Consider the following 21,334-nt stretch of genomic DNA (forward strand, 5'->3'; position numbering starts at 1 on the left):
CCTGACCAACATGGAGAAACCCCGTCTCTACTAAAAATATAGAATTAGCCAGGCGTGGTGGCGCATGCCTGTAGTCCCAGCTGCTTGGGAAGCTGAGGCAGGAGAATAGCTTGAACCCGGGAGGCGGAAGTTGCGGTGAGCCGAGATTGCGCCACTGCACTCCAGCCTGGGCAGCAAGAGCGAAACTCTGTCTAAAAATAAATAAATAAATAAATAAATAAGAAGAATAAAATAAAGTACAAGTTCCCAGGGCTGTTGCCCTGGCCGACTGATTCATCATACCTAGGGCTGCAGCCCTGACACATGCATCTTAAACACTGCACCATGTGCGTTTTCCATGAGGGTTAGCCATCTCGGGGGTGGGGGAGGAGCAGGGGACCCATGGTTGTTGGAGACGGGCACTGTTTGATCCACCAAACAGGCTCAGGGTGGCACAATGGCTCAGCAAGGCCTCAGAGTCAGGCAGGTGTGGAGCGAGAGGCGGAAGCCAGACCTACTAGCTTTCAGGGGCTCCTGCCACGCTGGGAAGAGAGGAGGAAGCCGGCACAGCCTGGAAGGGACACCCGCACCAGGGGAAGGAGTTTCGTGGGCATCCCGGCATCTCTCACGCCTCTCCTAGCTCAGCGCCCCCCGGGGAAGCTCAGGCCCCAGATTTGGTTAGGGAGGAGTAAGCGAAGGGTGTTGGCTGTGCGCCCGCCTGCGGGACAGAACTGCAAAGTCAGCCACGGCAAGCAGATGGGCCTTTTCGGGAGGCAGGAGGCACAGCAGCCACCTCCTCTGAGAAGCCGCCCTGTCCGCCTCTCTCCCTAGGGCTTGGGGCTGTCCCCTCCAGCCTGGGTGGCCTTTGACGTCTGATCCTCCTCTCCGCACAGGCTCGGTCTGGGGTTCTTGCAGCCGGCACCAGACCCTCCCAGGCCCGGCCCCCCACCCGCCGCGGGGAAGATGCCCGAACAGAGCAATGACTACCGCGTGGTGGTGTTCGGGGCGGGCGGCGTGGGCAAGAGCTCACTGGTGCTGCGCTTCGTGAAGGGCACGTTCCGCGACACGTACATCCCCACCATCGAGGACACCTACCGGCAGGTGATCAGCTGCGACAAGAGCGTGTGCACGCTGCAGATCACAGACACCACCGGCAGCCACCAGTTCCCGGCCATGCAGCGCTTGTCCATCTCCAAGGGCCACGCCTTCATCCTGGTGTTCTCGGTCACCAGCAAGCAGTCGCTGGAGGAGCTGGGGCCCATCTACAAGCTCATCGTGCAGATCAAGGGCAGCGTGGAGGACATCCCCGTGATGCTCGTGGGCAACAAGTGCGACGAGACGCAGCGGGAGGTGGACACGCGCGAGGCGCAGGCGGTGGCCCAGGAGTGGAAGTGCGCCTTCATGGAGACCTCGGCCAAGATGAACTACAACGTCAAGGAACTCTTCCAGGAGCTGCTGACGCTGGAGACCCGCCGGAACATGAGCCTCAACATCGACGGCAAGCGCTCCGGGAAGCAGAAGAGGACAGACCGCGTCAAGGGCAAATGCACCCTCATGTGAGCCCGGAACGCCCACCTGCCCGCCGCCCACCCCCACTGGCCCCGGCCCCCGCTGCCTCCCCCAACACCGACACCCTCCTCGGCCTCCTCCTCTTCTCTCATCCTTCCTCTGACACCTCGGCTGGGGAAACCGAGGCCACCCCCTCTCCGCTGCCCCTGCCCATCCCGAGGCAGGGCTGGGGCTCTTCTTCCTCCCCCCGCTCTCTTTCCACCCTCCTGTTCTGTCTGTACCCGCCCCCCAAAACCAAGAGCTGGAGGTGGTCCCCCTTGTCCTGCAGATGGGAAAACAGGACGGGGAGCTGGCAAGAGGAGCTGCTTGTTCCCGCTGGGATCCGAGGAGGCTGCGTTTCCCCATCTCCATCTCTTTCCCTGGGGTGTCCCCAGCCAGACCTGCGCGTCCTGTCCCTCACATTTGATCACTGTGACCTTCTGGGGGAGGGGGAAGTTGAAAATGCACATCAGCCTCAGATATTTTTTTCTTTTTTTCTCCTGTTTGGTGTTAACATACACCCAAGCCCACCCAGCCCCTCACGACCTCTGATCTGTGCCCCTCCTCCGGTCCCAGAACGCCGCTCTCTCCTGTCTTCACACCGGGGTGTGGGGCCCGCGGGATGGGCCTCAGGCCACCAGGCAATAACCACAGGGCCTGCAGCAGTGCCCCTGCCAGCCCCGAGTCCCACCCCCGGGACCGGCCACATCCACAGCACAACTGCCCGGTCGGAGAGGCACCATGAACGTAGAGGGGCTTCCCAGACACCGTCCACCCGGGGACGCGTCTCTTCCACCAAGACAGAGACGTTAGCAACGCATGGTGGGTGGGGACCTGGGATGCTCAGGAGGGGGTGCCCAGGGCCCTGGCCAGAGAGACATCAATTACACCCCCGTAGAGGGACAGCCGATAGGACCCAGCACCAGCAGGATCCGAGGGGCCTCCAGGCAGAGGTCTGCCCCGCCCACTTCCTCCCCACCACCTGTGCCCCAGAGAGCAGGGCCCACCCGGGAAGGTGGCGTCCTGGAGTCAGGTGTATCTGCAGCCATGAGGTTCTCGGTGTTTTTGTGAGAGAGTCTGAGTGACGCCACACTCACGTGACCCCACAGGGTTGTGTCCAACATACACGGAAGTGACTATGGAACGGTGTATGCGGTGTATTTGTGCAACCTGGGGTGCGTGGATGGGTGACTTGTATCTAAGTGCATCTGCGTGTATACCTGTGTGTGTCTGTCTGGGATGGTATGTTTTCGTGGCAGTCTGTGTGTGTAATAGTGGTGTAGGGTCTATAGAGAGGTGGTTAGTTGTAGATACCTGTGTGTGGTTGTCAACAAGACCGGGTATTTGTGATGTGTCTGTGTGAATCTTTGTGCCTGTATGAGCATGACTATATTTTGCGGGAGTGGGTGATATGGTTTTTCTGAGAGTATTTATCTGTAAATATGTTTGTCCTGATTGAGGGACACGATCTCTGTTCCACTCGATAGCAACATGACTCTCTAGCAATGTGACTTTTGGTCCCAAATCTGTATCAGTTGGATATTGCTGTGTAACCAATGACCACAAACAGAGCAACCAGAAACAACACACGTTTATTATCTCATAGATTCTGCAGGTCAGAGCCTGTGTGCAGGTTCACTGGGTCCTCTACTCGGGATCTCAGGAGGCTGCAATCAAAGCATTGGCCAGGCAGAGGCCTCATCTGAAGGCCTGATCGGGGAAGGATTTGCTTCTTCCAAGCTCATGTGGTTGTTGCAGCATTCAGTTCCTTGCTGTTGCAGGACTGAGGGCCTCAGTTCCTCACTGGCTGTTGGCTGGAAGCTGCTCTTTGTTCTGTGCCATGTGGGTCTCTCCATAGTGGGGCTTTGGAGCACAGCAGCTAAGTCAGCGAGGGAAGGTGAAATGGAGGTGTTGATCTTATTGGGTGTGAGGAAGCAGCGTGTGTGTGTGTGTGTGTGCACGCGCTTTTGTACACTGAGAGAGAGAGAGAGAGAGAGATTGCACGCATGTGTCTCTGTAGTCATGTGGCCAGGTGGGACTATGTAGATATCGTATTGCTCATGTCTGATTTGGTACATGGGACGATGTAGATAACATGTTGCTCGTGTCTGATTTGGTACAAGCATGTTTGTTTTCCTCTGTGTTCATGTGAGTGTTTACTCAACAAATGTTTACTGGACACACTCAGAGAGAGGGAGTGTGCATACTTGTGTGTGTGTTGCTATCCAGCACCTGGACTGGGCTCCCAGAAGAGCTGGCATTGTGTCTGAGCAGAGCGGGGTCCCCCTAAAACTTGGGCTGGCCCAGGGCCCACCAGCAGCTGACATTGCCTCCTCTCCTGTCCTGGCAGTAGCTTCTGGGCTCTGAAGGTGCCGGAGAGAGTGAGGCTGGGCAGGGGTCTGTGGCCCTTTCTCAGGGACACACCCTGATAGCACAATCTCCCTGGGGCCCTGCCCACCTCCAGGCCTCTCCCACCCCAGACCCTGCCCCGACCCTGGGGAGAGAGGGGATCTGCAATAGGAGGGGGCCTGAGCCTGCCCTGGCTGCTGGCCCATACTGCCTGGGCACCCCTGGTGCTGAGGACTGTGCCAGGCCATGCTTGCTGTGACTCCGCCCCCACCCCCTCTCCCCCCGCATGTGGGTGTCCCCACTCCCCCATCGTGGGGTCTGTGTAGCCTTCGCTCTAGACATAGTCTTCCTGCAATAAAAAAGTGGATCCTGCATTCCCCACCAGCATGGTGCCTGTCTCTGTGGTGGGGGTGGGGTGTCAGCTCACCACCTGCAAAGAATCAGGAAGTGTGGGGAGGTGCAGGATGGGGTGAAGGGTGGAGGAGGTGATGGGTGTAGGAAGTGAGGGATGGGTGAAGGGTGGAGGAGGGGACCTGTGTAGGAAATGAGGAATGGAATGGTGGTGGGGAGGTGGAGGGAGCGGGGTGAGGACACGCAGCAGGGGAGGCAAGGCAGGACCCGTCTGGGACTCTGCTTGGAGATGTCTCTATGTGGCTTTTTTCTAGGGCCTCGGTTTCCAGATTTGCTCTGCGCACATTAGCTGGGGACATTCTCCCAGCTGGACTTCCTGTGAACTTGGGCAATTTCCTTGCAGGCCCAGTGGTGTTGGGGCAGAGGGGACTGTATTAGTCCATTCTTGCAATGCCATAAAGAAATACCCAGGCCGGGCCAGATGCAGTGGCTCACGCTTGTAATCCCAGCACTTTGGGAGGCCGAGAAGGGCAGATCACCTGAGGCCAGAAGTTTGAGACCAGCCTGGCTAACATGGAAAACCCTGTCTCTACTAAAAATACAAAAAATTAGCTGGGAGTGGTGGCAGGCTCCTGTAGTCCCAGTTACTCAGAAGGCTGAGGCAGGAGAATGGCGTGGCCCGGGAGCGGAGCTTGCAGTGTGACAAGATCGCACCACTGCACTCCAGCCTGGGCGACAGAGCGAGACTCTGTCTCAAAAAACAAAAACAAAAAACAAACAACAACAACAACAACAAATTATCTGGGCGTGGTGGCGGGAGTCTGTAATCCCAACTACTCGGGAGGCTGAGGCAGGAGGATCACTTGAACCTGGGAGGCGGAGGTTGCAATGAGCTGAGATCATACCATTGTGCTCCAGCCTGGGCAATAAGAGTGAAACTCTGTTCCACCCCCCACCCCCATTCCCCCAAAAAAGACAAGTAATGTCTGAGACAGGTAATTGATAGAGAAAAGAGGTTTAATTGGCTCATGGTTCCACAGCCTGTACAGGAAGCATGGCAGCTGCTACTTCTGGGAGGCCTCAGGAAACTTACGGTCATGGCGGAAGGCAGAGGGGAGCAGGCAGGTCACTTGACCGGAGCAGGAGCACAGGGGAGGAGGTACCACACACTTTTAAACCACCGGATCTTGTGAGAACTCTATTATGAGACAGGACTGAGGAGGTGGTGCTAAACCATTCATGAGGATACACCGTCGTGATCCAGTCACCTCCCACCAGGCACTACCTCCAACACAGGACAATTCAACATGAGATTTGGGTGGGGACACAGAGCCAAACTACGTCAGGGGACCTTCCCTGCTTGTCCCATCTGCCACCCCAGCTCCCACCCCCCCACCCCCAACCCAGAGCAGGCTGGGGCAGGGGTCTGAGCTAAAGAGGTAAGGCCTTGTTCAGGCACAGACTGGAAGGAAGAACTGAGACACCATTCATTCATGTTTTCATTGGTTCATTTATTCATTCATCCACTATGCAAGAGGCACCACTGTATGCCTGGCCCTGCCCTGATGCTGGGCACACAGCAGTGACAGACACAAGCCCCAGAGTCCCTGCCCGCTCAGAACTCATAACCCACCGGGGACGATGATTGTCTATGAAGAAGTGGATCAAATCATTGCAGACACGTGTTCCCTACGCAGGAGATAAACCTGCATCACAAAAGTGACTTGGCTGGGAGGCCCAGACCTCTGGGGTCTGACTCAGAAGTCGACATGTTTGCTGACATGGGAAGCGGGGAAGAGGCCAGCTCCAAGGGGACCGGGGACGGAGCACTGGGCAGGGGGACCAGCAAAGACATTGAAGCAGGAACACGTGAGGCCTGGCTGGCAGGAGTGGAGGGAGGAGAGGGAGGGTGGCCAGTGAAGTTGAAGGTCGCCTGGGGTCAAACAGTGCCTGGTGGGCTGTGGGAAGAGTCTAGACTTTCACGAAAAGGACGCCAGGGCATTATGGGAACATTTCAACACTTCCCTCAAGAGACCTCGAGGGCCCTGCTGCACCGTGTAGTTACTGCAGCTGGCTGAGGAGGTTGGACAGGCACTAAGAGCCCTATTTTACAAAGGGAGGAACCCACAGGACCTCACTCTCCCTATCTGTGTAACGTGAAGTCTGGCTTGCCAGGATCCCAGGAGGCGGGAGAGGGCGGCGGTTAGTGATATATCCTCCTGGTCAAATGTGAAGATGGTGGAATCCCAGCTCCAGCTGCAGGGAGCATAGCACCTGCCTGGGATCCCTCCTCTATTTATCCAGGTGACCATGGGTTTTTTTTTTGAGACAGAGTCTTGCTCTGTCGCCCGGGCTGGAGTGCAGTGGCCGGATCTCAGCTCACTGCAAGCTCCGCCTCCCGGGTTTACACCATTCTCCTGCCTCAGCCTCCCGAGTAGCTGGGACTACAAGTGCCCGCCACCTCGCCCGGCTAGTTTTTTTGTATTTTTTAGTAGAGATGGGATTTCACCATGTTAGCCAGGATGGTCTCGATCCCCTGACCTCGTGATCCGCCCATCTCGGCCTCCCAAAGTGCTGGGATTACAGGCGTGAGCCACCGCGCCCAGCCGACCATGGGTTTTGAGACACCCTCTTTTAAAAATTACTTTTTTTTTTTTTTTTGAGGTGGAGTCTTGCTCTGTCGCCCAGGCTGGAGTGCAGTGGTGAAATCTGAGCTTCAAACAATTCTCCTGCCCCAGCCTCCCGAGAGCTGGGTGCCCATGACCACGCCTGACTAATTTTTGTAGTTTTAATAGAGATGGTGTTTCACCATGTTGGCCAGGCAGGTCTCGAACTTCTGACCTCAGGTGATCCACCTGCCTTGGCCTCCCAAAGTGCTGGGATTACAGGCGTGAGCCACCATGCCCGGCCTTCATTGCAATTTTTTTTTTTTTTAAGACGGAGTCTCGCTCTGCTGCCCGGGCTGGAGTGCAGCGGCGCGATCTCGGCTCACTGCAAACTCCGCCTCCTGGGTTCACGCCATTCTCCTGCCTCAGCCTCCCGAGTAGCTGGGACTACAGGTGCCCGCCACCACGCCCGACTAATTTTTTGTATTTTTAGTAGAGACGGGGTTTCACCGTGTTGGCCAGGATGGTCTCGATCTCCTGACCTCGTGATCCACCCGCCTCGGCCTCCCAAAGTGCTAGGATTACAGGCATGAGCCACCATGCCTAGCCTTCATTGCAATGTTTAAAACATTTTATTAATTAATAATTATTGATTCACGGGAAGGTACAAGGAGGTCCAATGACCCTTCACCTAGCCCCCCAGCTGTGTTTACATCTAGCATAACTGCAGTGCAACCTCAGAACCAGCACAGTGGAAGGACACAGGTCTCACCGGTTTTACATGTACTCATCTAAGCGCGTATGTGTGTGTGGTTTATACAGTTTTATCACACACATAACTTCCTCTAAACACTGTCACAAGATACTACTTTTTTTTTTTTGGACAGGGTCTTGCTCCATCGTCCAGGCTGGAGTGGTGCAGTGGTGCAAACACAGCTCACTGAAGCCTCAATCTCTTGGGCTCAAGTGATCCTCCCACCTCAGCATTCCCCGAGTAGCTGGGACTACAGATACATGCACATCACCACACGTGGCTAATTTTCTTTCTTTTTTTTTTTTGAGACGGAGTCTCACTCTGTCGCCCAGGCTGGAGTGCAGTGGTGCCATCTCGGCTCACTGCAAGCTCTGCCTCCTGGGGTTCCGCCATTCTCCTGCCTCAGCCTCCCGAGTAACTGGGACTACAGGCGCCTGTCACCACGCCTGGCTAATTTTTTGTAGTTTTAGTAGAGACAGGGTTTCACCGTGTTAGCCAGGATGGTCTCGATCTCCTGACCTCGTGATCTACCCGCCTCGGCCTCCCAAAGTGCTGGGATTACAGGCATGAGCCACCGCACCCGTCTAATTTTCTTATATATGTATTTGTAGATATGGGGGGTCTTGCTATGTTGCCCAGAATGGTCTCAAACTCCTGGGCTCAAGGGATCCTCCTGCTTCGGCCTCCCCAAAGTGCTGGGATGACAGGTGTGAGTCACCGCACAAACAAGATGCTTAAGTGACATGGAAGACTTCCTCGTGACAGCCCTCCTAGCCACATTACCACCCTCACTAATGCAATATGTGTGTATTTGAGAGTCTCGCTCTGTCGCCCAGACTGGAGTGCAGTGGCATGATCTCTGCTCACTGCAACCTCCACCTCCCAGGTTCAAGCGATTCTCCTGCCTCAGCCTCCCAAGTAGCCAGGATTATAGGCATGCGCCACCACGGCCCAGCTAATTTTTATTTTTTTGTATTATTAGTGGAGATGGGGTCTCACTATGTTGGCCAGTCTGGTCTTGAACTCCTGGCCTCAAGCAATCCACCCATCTTGGTCTTTCAAAGTGCTGGGATTACAGGCATGAGCCACTGCACCTGGTCCTAATGCAATTTTTTTTTTTTTTGAGACGGAGTCTCGCTCTGTCACCCAGGCTGGAGTGCGGTGGCCGGATCTCAGATCACTGCAAGCTCCGCCTCCCGGGTTTACGCCATTCTCCTGCCTCAGCCTCTCGAGTAGCTGGGACTACAGGCGCCGCCACCTTGCCCGGCTAGTTTTTTGTATTTTTTTTAGTAGAGACGGGGTTTCACCGTGTTAGCCAGGATGGTCTCGATCTCCTGACCTCGTGATCCACCCGTCTCGGCCTCCCAAAGTGCTGGGATTACAGGCATGAGCCACCGCGCCCGGCCATAATGCAATATTTTTTAAAAAATTGATACGAGCACAAAAAATCTGCATTGAACAAAATATTAAAATCCCAAATAAAGGCAGCATCCAACATTTCCCTGAGAGCCTCAGGCAAAAGGAAAATGTGTGCATGTGTACATATACCAAATATTTAAGCATCTTTTTATATCTTTTTATTTTTTTGAGACAGGGTCTCAATTTGTTGCCCAGGCTGGAGTGCAGTGGTGCAATCTTGGTTCACTGCAACCTCCTCCTTCCAGTTCAAGTGATTCTCCTGCCTCAGCCTCCTGAGTAAGCTGGGACTACAGGTGTGTGCCACTGTGCCTGTCTAATTTTTTTTCTTTTCTTTTCTTTTTTTCTTTCTTTCTTTCTTTCTTTTTTTTTTTTTTTTGAGATGTTGCCAGGCTGCAGTGCAGCATTGTGATCTCGGCTCACTGCAACCTCCGTCTCCCGCGTTCAAGTGATTCTCCTAATTCAGCCTCCTGAGTAGCTGGGACTAGAGGCGTGCGTCACCACGCCCAGCTAATTTTTGCATTTTTAGTAGAGACGGGGTTTCACCATGTTGGCCAGGATGGTCTCAATCTCTTGACCTCATGATCCACCTGCCTCGGCCTCTCAAAGTGCTGAGATTACAGGCATGAGCCACCGTGCCTGACCCAGCACCTTTATATATCTTTATGCATTTTTAGTGGTTGATTTTTTTTCCCGAAGTAGATTTTGAAAATATGACTGATGATTTAGTAGAATTTGCTTCTACTAAAACTAGGACAGTAAAATTATAATAAAGTCTATTTGGACATAAAGAAACTTAATAATAACATTACAAAAAGATACATGCCATTGTGAGTTTGAATACAACATCTTTTCAATCCTTGAATACTTTCAACTGCTTTAATGTTCTGGAAAAAAATTAACCATTAAAAAATACAGGCTCATGCCTGTAATCCCAGTATTTTGGCAGGCTGAGGGAGGAGGATCACTTGAGCCCAGGAGTTCAAAATCAGCCTCGGCAACCTGGTAAGACCCCATCTCAAAAGAAAACATTAAAAAATTCATAACTCTCTGGCAGAATATTTGGCAGTTTCTTAAAGAACAAATCGTGCAGCTACCATATGACATAGCAACTGTGGTCCTGGTCATATATCTCAGAGAAGTGATTTATGTTGATACACAAACCCTTACAGGAATGTTAATGGCAGCTTTATTAGTAAGAGCCAAACACTGGTCTTCAGTGGGTGGATGGTTGAACAAATTGTGCCCCATCCTCATTGTGGAATATTACTCAGCAGTCAAAAGGAACAAAATACTAAGACAAGCAACCACCTAGATGAATCAGATAATTATAAAAAGTGAAAAAAGTTGGTCAGATGAGGCGGCTCACACCTGTAATCCCAGCACTTTGGGAGGCCAAGGTCAGCAGATCACTTGAGGTCAGGAGTTCGAGACCAGCCTGGGCAACATGGCGAAACCCTGCCTCTACTGAAGACAAAAATTAGTCAGACGTGGTGGCAGGTGCCTGTAATCCCAGCTACTCAGGATGCTGAGGCAGGAAAATCGCTGGAACCTGTGAGGCGTTGCAGTGAGCCGAGATCATGCCATTGTACTCCAGCCTGGGCAACAGAGTGAGATTCTGTCTCAAACAAATCAAATCAAAACAAGACAACCTAGGTGATGGGTAGATAGGTGCAGCAAACCACCATGGCACACGTTTACCTATGTAACAAGCCTGCACATCCTGCACATTTATCCCGGAATTTAAAATAAAATAAAAATACAAAATAACTAGCCAGGCATGGTGGTGCACACCTATAGTCCCAGCTACTTGGGAGGCTGAGGCAGGAGGATGGCTTGAGCCCAGGAGTTTGAGGCTGCAAGTGAGCTATGAATGTGCCACTGCACTCAAGCCTGGGAGACAGAGCAAGACTTTGTCTCAAAAAAAAAAAAAAAAAAAAAAAAAAAAAAAAAAAAAAAAAAAAAAAAGGCGGTGGGGCTGAGAACAGTGGCTCACTCCTGTAATCCCAGCACTTTGGGAGGCTGAGGCGGGTGGAGCACCCGAGGTCAGGAGTTTGAGACCAGGCTGGCCAACATGGTGAAACTCCGTCTCTATTAAAAATACAAAAGTGGCCGGGCGCGGTGGCTCACGCCTGTAATCCCAGCACTTTGGGAGGCCGAGACAGGCGGATCACGAGGTCAGGAGATCGAGACCATCCTGGCTATCATGGTGAAACCCTCGCCTCTACTGGGTAAATACAAAACTAGCCGGGTGGACGTGCATGGCTTCAGTCCCAGCCACCGGGAGGCTGAGGCGGAGAATGGCATAACCCAGGAGGCGGAGCTTGCAGTGAGCTGAGATCCCGCCACTGTACTCCAGCCTGGGCGACAGAGCCGAGACCTGGCCTCAAAAAAAAAAAAAAAAAAAAAAAAAAATACAAAAAAGTTAGCCAGGCACAGTGGTGGGCGCCTGTAAGCCCAGCTACTCGGGAGGCTGAGGCGGGAGAATAGCTTGAACCTGGGAGGTGGAGTTTGCAGGGAGCCGAGATCACGTCACTGCACTCCAGCCTGGGCGACAAGAGTGAGACTCCGTCTCAAAACAAACAAAAAACAAACACATAAACAACAAATAAAACGAACAAAAAACCCAAAGGAAATTGATGAGAAAAGATACGTGAAAATATGTCTATTTCGGGATATGCTGCCTTTTGCATTTGTCTTAGGCTCCAACATGGTTTCACATGACACTTTTTCAAAATTGTTACAAATACTTGTATCTATGTATGGGGTACATGTGGTATTTGTTATATGCATGGAACATATAATGATCATATTTGGTATTTGGAGTGTTCACAACTTAGACTATTTCTCATTTCTATATGTTGGGAACAATTCAAGGTCTCTCTTCTAGCTATTTTTTTGAGACGGCGTTTTGCTCCTGTTGCCCAGGCTGGAGTGCAGTGGTGCGACCTCGGCTCACCTTAGCCTCCGCCTCCTGGGTTCAAGCGATTCTCCTGCCTCAGCCTCCCGAGTAGCTGGGATTACAGGTGCGCACCACCACGCCCGGCTAATTTTGTATTTTTAGTAGAGACAGGGTTTCTTCATGTTGGTCAAGCTGGTCTCAAACTCCTGATCTCAGGTGATCCGCCCGCCTCGTCCTCCACAAGTGTTGCAATTACAGGCGTGAGCCACCGCGTCTGGGTGGGTGCCTGCAATCCCAGTATTTTGGGAGGCCGAGATGGGTGGATCATGAGGTCCAGAGATCGAGATCGTCCTGGCTAACATGGTGAAACCCCGTCTGTACTAAAAAATACAAAAAATTAGCTGAGTGTGGTGGGACGTGCCTGTAGTCCCAGCTACTCAGGAGGCTGAGGCAGGAGAATCACTTGAACCCGGGAGGTGGAGGTTGTGGTGAGCCGAGGTCACGTCATTGCACGCCAGCCTGGGCAACAAGAGTGAAACTCCATCTCTCTCTCTCTCTCTCTCTCTCTCTCTCACACACACACACACACACACACACAAATTTTATTAAATAGAGATGAAGCCTCGCTATGTTGCCCAGGCTGGTCTCGAACTCCTGCCCTCAAGGAATTCTCCTGCCTTGGCTTCCCAAAGTGTTGGGATCATATTTTGAAATATACAATACATTGTTGCTAACTACAGTCACCCTATTCTGCTATCAAACATTAGAATGTATTCCTTCTGTCTAACTGAATGTTTGTACTCATTAACTCACATCTTTTCATTTACCCCTACTCAACCTACACAACCTTCCAGCCTCTGATATTGATCATTCTACTCTCTACCTCCATGAGATCAACTCTCTGGCTCCCACATATCAGTGACAACACGCCGTATTTGTCTTTCTGTGTCTGGTTTATTTCACTTTTTCACTTAATATTGACCTCCGGTCCCATCCATTTTGCTGCAAATGACATTTTATTCTTTGGTATGGCCAAATCATATTCCATTGTGTATTTAACACTTCCTTTCTTTTTTTTTTTTTTTTTTTTAAAGACAGGGTCTCACTCTGTCGCCCACGCTGGAGTGCAGTGGCATGATCATAGCTCACTGCAGCCTCAACCTCCCAGGCTCAAGCGATCCTCCTGCTTTGGCCTCCGAAGTAGCTGGGACTACTGGTGTGCGCCGCCAGCCCTGGCTAATATTTTAATTTTTTTGTAGAGTTGGGGTCTCACTATGTTGCCAGGCTGGTCTTGAACTCCTGGGCTCAAGTGATCTTCCCGCTTCAGCCTCCCGAAGTGCTAGGAATACAGTTGTGAGCTACTGTGCCCTGCTCAAGTTCTATTTAAACAGTCATTCCTCTTGGGGAATGCCAGTGGGGAGAGCCTGGAGGAGGGCAAGCAGGGAGATGGAGGTTTCTCTGTGTCCTGCAGGGCAGGCCACTGGAGCCCGGAGGATAAGCAGGGAGGTTCCTGCAGGGATGACTGGAACCCTGGGGAAGTTTATCTTAGATTTTGGCCAGCAGCTCCAATCACAGGGCTCAGGTGGGGCAGCAAGGACACAGTGTCAGTGCTGGACGAAGTCCCTGAGGTCACAGAATATGGTGGCTCCATCTTCCTTCCAGGGCTGTGTGCTTCTTTTGGAGAAATACAAAGTGTTTCCCGATATCCCCAAGGGAGCTTGTGAAAAATGAAGATTCCAGGCCTGTAATCCCAGCATTTTGGGAGGCGGAGGCAGGAGAATCACTTGAGCGCAGGAGTTCAAGACCAGCTTGGGCAACATAGCAAGACCCCATCTCTAACAAAAACATTAGCCAGGACCAGGCACGGTGGCTCACACCTGTAATCCCAGCACTTTGGGAGGCCAAGGCAGGTGGATCACCTGAGGTCAGGAGTTCAAGACCAGCCTGGCCAAAATGGTGAAACTCCATCTCTACTAATAATACAAAAATTAGCCGGGCGTGGTGGTGGGTGCCTGTAGTCCCAGCTACTCGGGAAGCTGAGACAGAAGAATCACTTGAACCTGAGAGATGGAGGTTGCAGTGAGCCGAGATCATGCCACTGCTCTCTAGCCTGGGCAACAAAGCAAGACTCCATCTCAAAAAAAAAAAAAAGCCGAGTGTGGTGGTGCGTGCCTGTGGCCCCAGCTACCTGGGAGGCTGAGGTGGAAGGACCACTTGAGCCCGGGACTTCAAAGCTACAGTGAGCTATGTCTGCACCACTGCACTCCAGCCAGGGCAATTGAGTGGGACCCTGTCTCAAAAACAAAACAAAAGCAAAACAAAAGACAGATTGCAGGGTCCAGTTCCCTGTAGGATTCTGGTTCATTCCGTCTGGGTTGGGGCCCAGGAATTTGTGAATCCAGGGCCATGAGTTAGGAAACTGAGAAACCTTGGAAATGATGAGACAGGCTTGGGCAAGTGATCTTAGGGGGCAAGTGACCTTAGGTTTCACCTCTCTGAGACCCAGTTTCCACCTCTGTAAAATGCGGATAGTAATCTCGCCTTCTGGCCTTATGCAGCGGGTTCCACGAAAGGGAGCCTATAAAGTATTCAAGAAAGCGGCGCAGCAGTTACGATCACTGACATTCTTCCTCCTCAAATGAGCCCCTGGAGCTGGCATGCAGGATTCGAACCCGGTCTCCTAGCGCGGGATTCGAACTCGCGAAACGCCTCGCGCCTTCCTGACGTCACGAAGTCACCCCTGGAAAGCTGCTCCTCGCCCCGCCCCCGGCCCCGCCCGCGCCCGGAGCCCCGCCCCGCTCTCCTGGGCGCAGCCTACCCCGCTGCCTGCCCCGCGCCCCGCCCCCGCTCCGGCCTCCCGCCGCCGGGGCTCGCGATTGGTCGTGCCGGGACGCCAGGGCCCGCCCCCCGAGTGTCGGCCCCGCCCCCGCAGAGGGGAGCGAGCGCTCGCGGGCCGGGGCGGCGGGTTCGGCTGCGCGGCGGGGCTGAGGCGGCCGCGGGGCCCGAGCGCAGGTAAGGGCGCCCGCGTTTCGGGCCAGGGGAAGTGAGGGCGCGGCCGGCGTCCCGGAGAGGGGACTGGGACGGCTCCGAAATGACTGCGGACCGAGTTGGGGGTCGGAGTTGGCTGAGGAGGGGGGCTGGGGCTGGGGACCCGGGCTGCAATTGGAGGCTGGGATTGGAATTGGGGATGGGGCTGCGCTTGGGGGTCGGAGTTAGCTGGGGAGGGCCTGGGGCTGGAGATTGGGACTGCACTTGGGGCTCAGGGCTAGCTGGGGAGGGGGCGGGAGTTGCAGGTCGAGGTTAACTGGGGACGGGGCAGGAGGTGCAGATGGAGGTTAACTGGGGAAGGGTTGGGTCCGGGCACTGGGACTCCACTGGGGATGACGGCTAGCTGGAGAGGAGGCTGGAGTTGCAGGTTCAGGTTCGCTGGGGAGGGGGCTGGAGGTGGGATTGGAGGTCTAAATTAGCTGGGGAGGGGGCTGAGCGTGAGATGGGGGTCTGAGTTAGCTGGGGAGAGGGCCGGAGTTGCAGGTCCAGCTCAGCTGGAGAGGAGGCTGTAAGTGGAACTGGAGGTCTGAGTTAGCTGAGGAGGGGCCTGGGGGTGAGACTGGACGTTTGAGTTATCTGGGGAGGGAGCTGGAGTGACAGGTCGAGGTTATCTGGGGATGGGGCTTGGAGTAGGATTGGAGGTCTGAGTTATCTGGGGAGGAGTTTGGAGTGGCAGGTCGAGGTTAGCTGGGGAGGGGGCTTGGAGTAGGATTGGAGGTCTGAGTTAGCTGGGGAGGGGTCTGGAGTTGCAGGTCCAGGTTAGCTAGGAAGGGGCTGGTGGTGGAATTGGAGGTCTTGAGTTTGCTGGGGAGGGAGCTGGGGTGGAACTGGAGGTCTTGAGTTTGCTGGGGAGGGGGCTAGAGTCGCAGGTCGAGGTTAGCTGCGGAGGGGGCTTGGAGTGGGGTTGGAGGTCCGAGTTAGCTGGGGAGGGGGCTGGAATTGTAGGTCGAGGGGCTGGAGGTGGAATTGGAAATCTGAGTTAGTTGGGGAGGGCGCTGGAGGTGTAGCTGGGGATTGAGATTAGCTGGAGAGGGGAGCAGGGGTTGAGTCAAGGGTCAGCTTATTTGAAGAGGGAGCTGGGAGTGGGGTTGAGGTTTGCAGGGAGCTGGGGAGGGGGCTGGGGATGAAGTTTGAAGTGGGGTTCATTGGAGAGGGGGCTGCAGAGGGAATTAGAGGTTGAGGTTGTCTGGGGAGAGGACTGAGGAATGGGGTTGGTGAAGATGGAGGGCGGTGATTGACGGCCCAGGGGTTAGGCTTAGCTGAAAAGGAGCAGAAGAACAAAGTTGGGGTGAGCCAGAGAGTGGCTGGAGCATACAGGTGGGGGGCCAGGCTTGTTCCAGAAGGGGTCTGGGGGCTTTCAGGGGGAAATGGGGAGCTTGTGAGTGTGTGGGGTGGAGGGGGGTTCAGGGAGAAGGAAGTTAGGGTGAGGTAGTGAGAAAGGCGGTGGGAGTAAGGTCCCAGGCTGGAGATAACCTGGGGGCAGGTGTTTTGCTAGACGTTAACTAATTAGGAGGAAAACGGGGTGTGGGGAGGTGTCTCAGGTAGGATCCAGTTAAAAGGAATTTGGAGAGGACTCACCCCTCTACTTTTGGGGGAGATGTTAATTGTTTGCTCTAGAACCGGGCACGGAGCAGAACCCCCCTGGGAACAGTGAGCTGAAGGAGACGGGAGTTTGGAATACTTTTTGAGGTTTATTTCTAGGATATAGGGTGCCAAGGAGAACGCTTCAGGAAGGAGAAAGGCTCCTGTCGGTGACTGAATTTTTCAGGAACTAAAGTGGGAGTTTTTGGGACGGTGATATTGAGCGACGTGGGTGGTGCTGTATTTTTCCTGGGGAGCGGGGGTTGCTAGGGGCTGGGAGGTGGGCGGTGGAAGACAAGCTTGATGAACAGAGGCAGCGGATTCCCAGCTAAGCGTCTTCACACGGTTGCTAGGTGTCAGCGAGGCAAATGCCAAGTTCACAAACTTGTTCCCATCGTGGGATGCTGCGATCTTGCCCTGAGGGAGAGTCGGGGGCCTCTGGGAGATGTGCCTGTGTGTTCCCACTCGGCCTCTCGCTGCTGGGCTGTATCATCTTTTGAAGGTGTTGTTGACTCCCCTGCAAAGCGGGAATAATAAAAACGGTAGCATGTGCCTCTCAGGGTCGAATTACGGGATGTATGCATGGAATATTTCCTAGCAGGTAGCCAGGGTACCTGAAGCATGGAGAATAATGTACTCAATCCAGTTTTTTTCTTGGGTGCGTTTGGAGGTAGAGGAGTGGGATGCCTGAGTTGTCACAGAGGAGAGGAAAGGAAGTGACTGGAACTTGACTCTAGTCCTGCAACCTTAGGGGCATACATCAGGGTCACCCCCAGAAGCTTTCAAAAATAATCTGCATGGGTGGTTGTGGTGGCACATGCCTGTAATCCCCACGCTTTGGGAGGCTGAGGTGGGTAGATCACCTGAGGTCAGGAGTTCGAGACCAGCCTGGCCAATAGAGTGAAAACCTGTCTCTACTAAAAATAGAAAATTTAGCTGGGCATGGTGGTGTTTGCCTGTAATCCCAGCTACTTGGGAGGCTGAAGCAGGAGAATGGCTTGAACCCAGAAGGTGGAGGTTGCAGTGAGCCGAGATCATGCCACTGCACTCCAGCCTGGGCAAGTGAGAGAGACTCTGTCTCAAAAAACAAAACAAAAAAAAAGAATCTCCAACAGCAAGAAAAATATTTCTTAATATTATTATTATTACTATTATTTTGAGATGGAGTCTCAAATATGGAGCCTGTCTCCATATTATTAAAAGTGAGTAAAAAACTGAAAAGAAAGATGACTTTGTCCACACCTGGTGGCAGGAGATACTCAAGGCTCGTTAAGTAACAAATGCACCTGTTTAAGAGAAGGCTGCCTGGGTCATTGTGATTTAAGGGTGCCCCGTAAGGAACCACATCCAGCTGTGATTATACGCTCGAAATGTTGAGTTTACAACTTCAGTGTATGGGGTGCGTTTGGTCTCTCTCTCCCAGCGCTGTGGACATTTGGGGTCTGATCGTTCTCTGGGGTGAGGCCTTTTGGGCACTGCAGGGTGCTGGGCAGCATCTCTGGCCTCCACCCACTCCACACCAGGAGCTCCCTGCATCGTGACAACCACAGATGTCTCCAGACATCACCCAGTGTCCTGTAGGGACAGAGACACTCCGGTGTGGAACCCTTGTTATAGACAAAACTGATTTATTTTCTCCTTTAACGACCTCATCTCCCCTTTGAGGTGCATGAAGTGGGGCCATTCAGAATTGGGGATTGTTTTTAAGTCATTTAGTGCTATCGTTTTGAGAGGGGAGAAGTAAGGTCTCACTGCTTTTAGAAAACACTAGAAATGCCTACTTATGGCCGGGCGCGGTGGCTCACGCCTGTAATCCCAACACTTTGGGAGGCCGAAGTGGGTGGATCACTTGAGGTCAGGAGTTCGAAACCAGTCTGACCAACATGGTGAAACCCCGTTTCTACTAAAAATACAAAAACTAGCCAGGTGTGGTAGCATGCGCCTGTAGTCCCAGCTACTTCGGAGGCTGAGGCAGGAGAATCACTTGAACTCAGGAGGCAGGGGTTGCAGTGAGCTGAGATTGCGCCACTGCACTCCAGCCTAGGCAACAGAGTGAGACTCTGTCTCAAAGAAGAAAAAAAAAATTAAAAAAAGGCTACTTATTTTTAGGTGGGTCTTTTAGGTGACTTTTGAACACTTAATACTGATTTAGAAGATGGGATGAAGTTGTCAGTTACAGGCATTGGAAGATGACAATGTTTGCAATGTGCTTTCTCGGTTTTAACCTGGAGCATGAAGCTTCCAACGTAGCTTGAATTCCGCAGGTGCATCTTGATCTCACTGAGCTTTATTTAGAAAACATCCTTTGACTGAGGCCGTTATTTTCTGTTCTTGTTTCATGCTTAATAAACCCTGGGGCCCCACTGCTTGACAGCAAAGAGAACTAAACACAAATTACTCTCACGTGTAGATAATTCGGCTTCGTGTTTACTGAATGGAGGCATTTTTCTTGTTCACCGAGTAGTAGTGGAAAACACTCCTTTCTTCATTCAACGTGTTATTCCGATTTTTTCAGTTGCGTCTGGAAGCAGCAATGGTCTTTAAAATCATATCCACCGAGTCATTTGTATTTTTGAAGATGCTTCATGGTTTCTTACAAGAAGGTCGTGCCTGGTCTCTAGGGGCTTGGGAGCTGGTGCGTGCGTGCTTTCTTTCTCTCCCTTTCTTTCTCTCTCTCTCTCTTTCTTTCTTTCTTTCTTTCTTCTCTCTCTTTCTTTCTTTCTTTTCTTTCTCTTTCTTTCTTCTTTCTCTGTCTTTCTTTCTCCTTCCTTCCTTCCTTCCTTTTTTTTGAGACGCAGTCTCTCTCTGTCACCTAGGATGGAATGTGATGGTGCAATCTTGGCTCACTGCAACCTCCGCCTCCAGGGCTCAAGCGATTCTCCTGCCTCAGCCTCTGCTGGGACTACAGGTGCCCTCCACCACACCCAGCTAATTTTTGTATTTTTAGTACAGATGGAGTTTCACCATTTTGGCCAGGCTGGTCTGGAACTCCTGACCTCTGGTGATCCGCCCGCCTCGGCCTCCCAAAGTGCTGTGGTTATAAGCGTGAGCCACCACGCCCGGCCTGTCCTTTTTATTTGAGATGTGGTCTTGTTCCATTGCCCAGGCTGGAGTGCAGTGGTGCGATCTCGGCTCACTGCAACCTCCGCCTTCTAGGTTCAAGCGATTCTCCTGCCCTAGCCTCCCGAGTAGCTTCCATTACAGGCATGCACCACCACGCCGGCTAATTTTTGTATTTTTAGTAGATTCGGGGGTCTCACCATGTTGACTAGGCTGGCTTCGAACTCCTGACTTTAGGTCATCCAACCACCTCGGCCTCCCAAAGTGCTGGGATGACAGGCGTGAGCCACTGCGCCCGGCCGCTGTGTCCTTTCACGACTGATTTCTGCAATTCGGCGTCCTTGGTGATGTCGGGCGCCTCCCCCCGCTCAGTGACATTTCTTGACTTCACTTGTCACTGCTTTTTACACATGCCCTCTTTGGCCTGGCCTCTGTCTCTTAAGAGTTAGAGAAAAGTGTTCATGGTTGACGTCACCCAGGAGACCTTACAGATGAGTGTGAGAACTGAGGAGATGGGTTGACCTCTCCTCAGTCACACAGCAGCCCCCGAGGGGTCCCTCCTGTCCTCCTCCTCCTCCCCCATCCTGCGGCGTGAGTGGGCCACACTCTGTCTGTGTGGTTCCTCCCCCAGATCCGCTCCTGACACGGGTGGGCAAGGGGGGTTTGTGGGCAGCACTGAGACGCTTCCACGAACAGTTACTTGAACCTCGTAAAAGGAAAAGTCTTACTGCTTTTTATGACAAAAATCGAGGTATAATTTACACTTCATAACATTCAGTCCTTTTAAGGATACAATTCCATCTTTTAAATAAGTTTATGAGCTGTGCAAACATCCCTATAAGCCCCTTTCAGAACATTCCTGTGATCCCAGCACTCTGGGAGGCTGAAGGGGTAGGATCACTTGAGGTCAGGAGTTTGAGACCAGCCCGGCCAACATGGCGAAACCCCATCTCTACTAAAAATACAAAAATTAGCTGGCTGTGGTGGCAAGTGCCTGTAATCCCAGCTACTCAGGAGGCCGAGGCAGGAGAATCGCTGGAACCCGGGAGGTGGAGGTTGCAGTGAGCCCAGATCACGGCACTGCACTCCTGCCTGGGCGACACAGCAAGACTCTGTCTCAAAAACCAACCAAACAAAAAAACATTCCATCACCCAGTAAGATCCCTTGTCCCCATGAGGGGGACTCTCCACCCCCTCCCCCAGCCCCGGCACCCACGCCTCTCCCTCCTGTCTCTGGACCGGCCTGTCCTAGACATTTCAAAGAAATGGGTCACACCCTGTGTGGCCTTTTGTGTCTGGTGTCTCTCACTGCGTGTGACATCCTCAAGGTGCATCCATGCTGTGGCCTGCGTCAGAGCCTCGCTCCTTTTCAGGGCTGAGTTGTGTTCCAGTGCGTGGACCGGCAGCGCTGTGCTCATCCACCCATCCAGCAACACACGCCCGGCTGCTTCTGCCTTTGGGCGATGGAGCGTGGTGCTGGGATGTAAATGGCTTTTTCCTGGATGCAGGCAGCCCACTGTACTGAAGCTTGGGATGTTTATTTAGGGGTGCTTTCTTTCCTTCCCTCCTTCCCTCCCTCCCTCCCTCCCTCCCCCCGCCTGCCTCTCTCCTTCCCTCCTTCCTTCTCTGTCTTCTTTCTTTTGCTCTGGCTGGCATGCGGTGGTGTAATCTCGGCTCACTGCAACTTCCGCCTCCCAGGTTCCAGTGATTCTCCTGCCTCAGCCTCCCGAGTAGCTGGGA

General features: G+C 52.9%; 2 protein-coding genes across 2 annotated transcripts in view; both read left to right on the forward strand.

Annotated features, from left to right (window-relative positions):
• The first annotated feature begins 254 nt into the window (after positions 1–254).
• DIRAS1 (DIRAS family GTPase 1) lies at positions 255–4,260 on the forward strand. The gene has a single exon (XM_031660144.1). It carries the CDS (start codon positions 943–945, stop codon positions 1,537–1,539), a length of 597 nt encoding a protein of 198 aa, XP_031516004.1. The 5' UTR covers positions 255–942; the 3' UTR covers positions 1,540–4,260.
• A 10,603-nt stretch (positions 4,261–14,863) lies between these two features.
• Positions 14,864–21,334, forward strand: part of GNG7 (G protein subunit gamma 7) — a 212,774-nt gene continuing 206,303 nt past the window's right edge. Inside the window, exon 1 of the mRNA XM_003914624.5 lies at positions 14,864–14,917. The gene's annotated coding sequence lies outside the window, so the exon portion shown is untranslated. The remainder of the gene's footprint in view (positions 14,918–21,334) is intronic.

The sequence above is a fragment of the Papio anubis genome, chromosome 20 (assembly GCF_008728515.1).
Source record: "Papio anubis isolate 15944 chromosome 20, Panubis1.0, whole genome shotgun sequence".
Taxonomy (NCBI): Eukaryota; Metazoa; Chordata; class Mammalia; order Primates; family Cercopithecidae; genus Papio; species Papio anubis.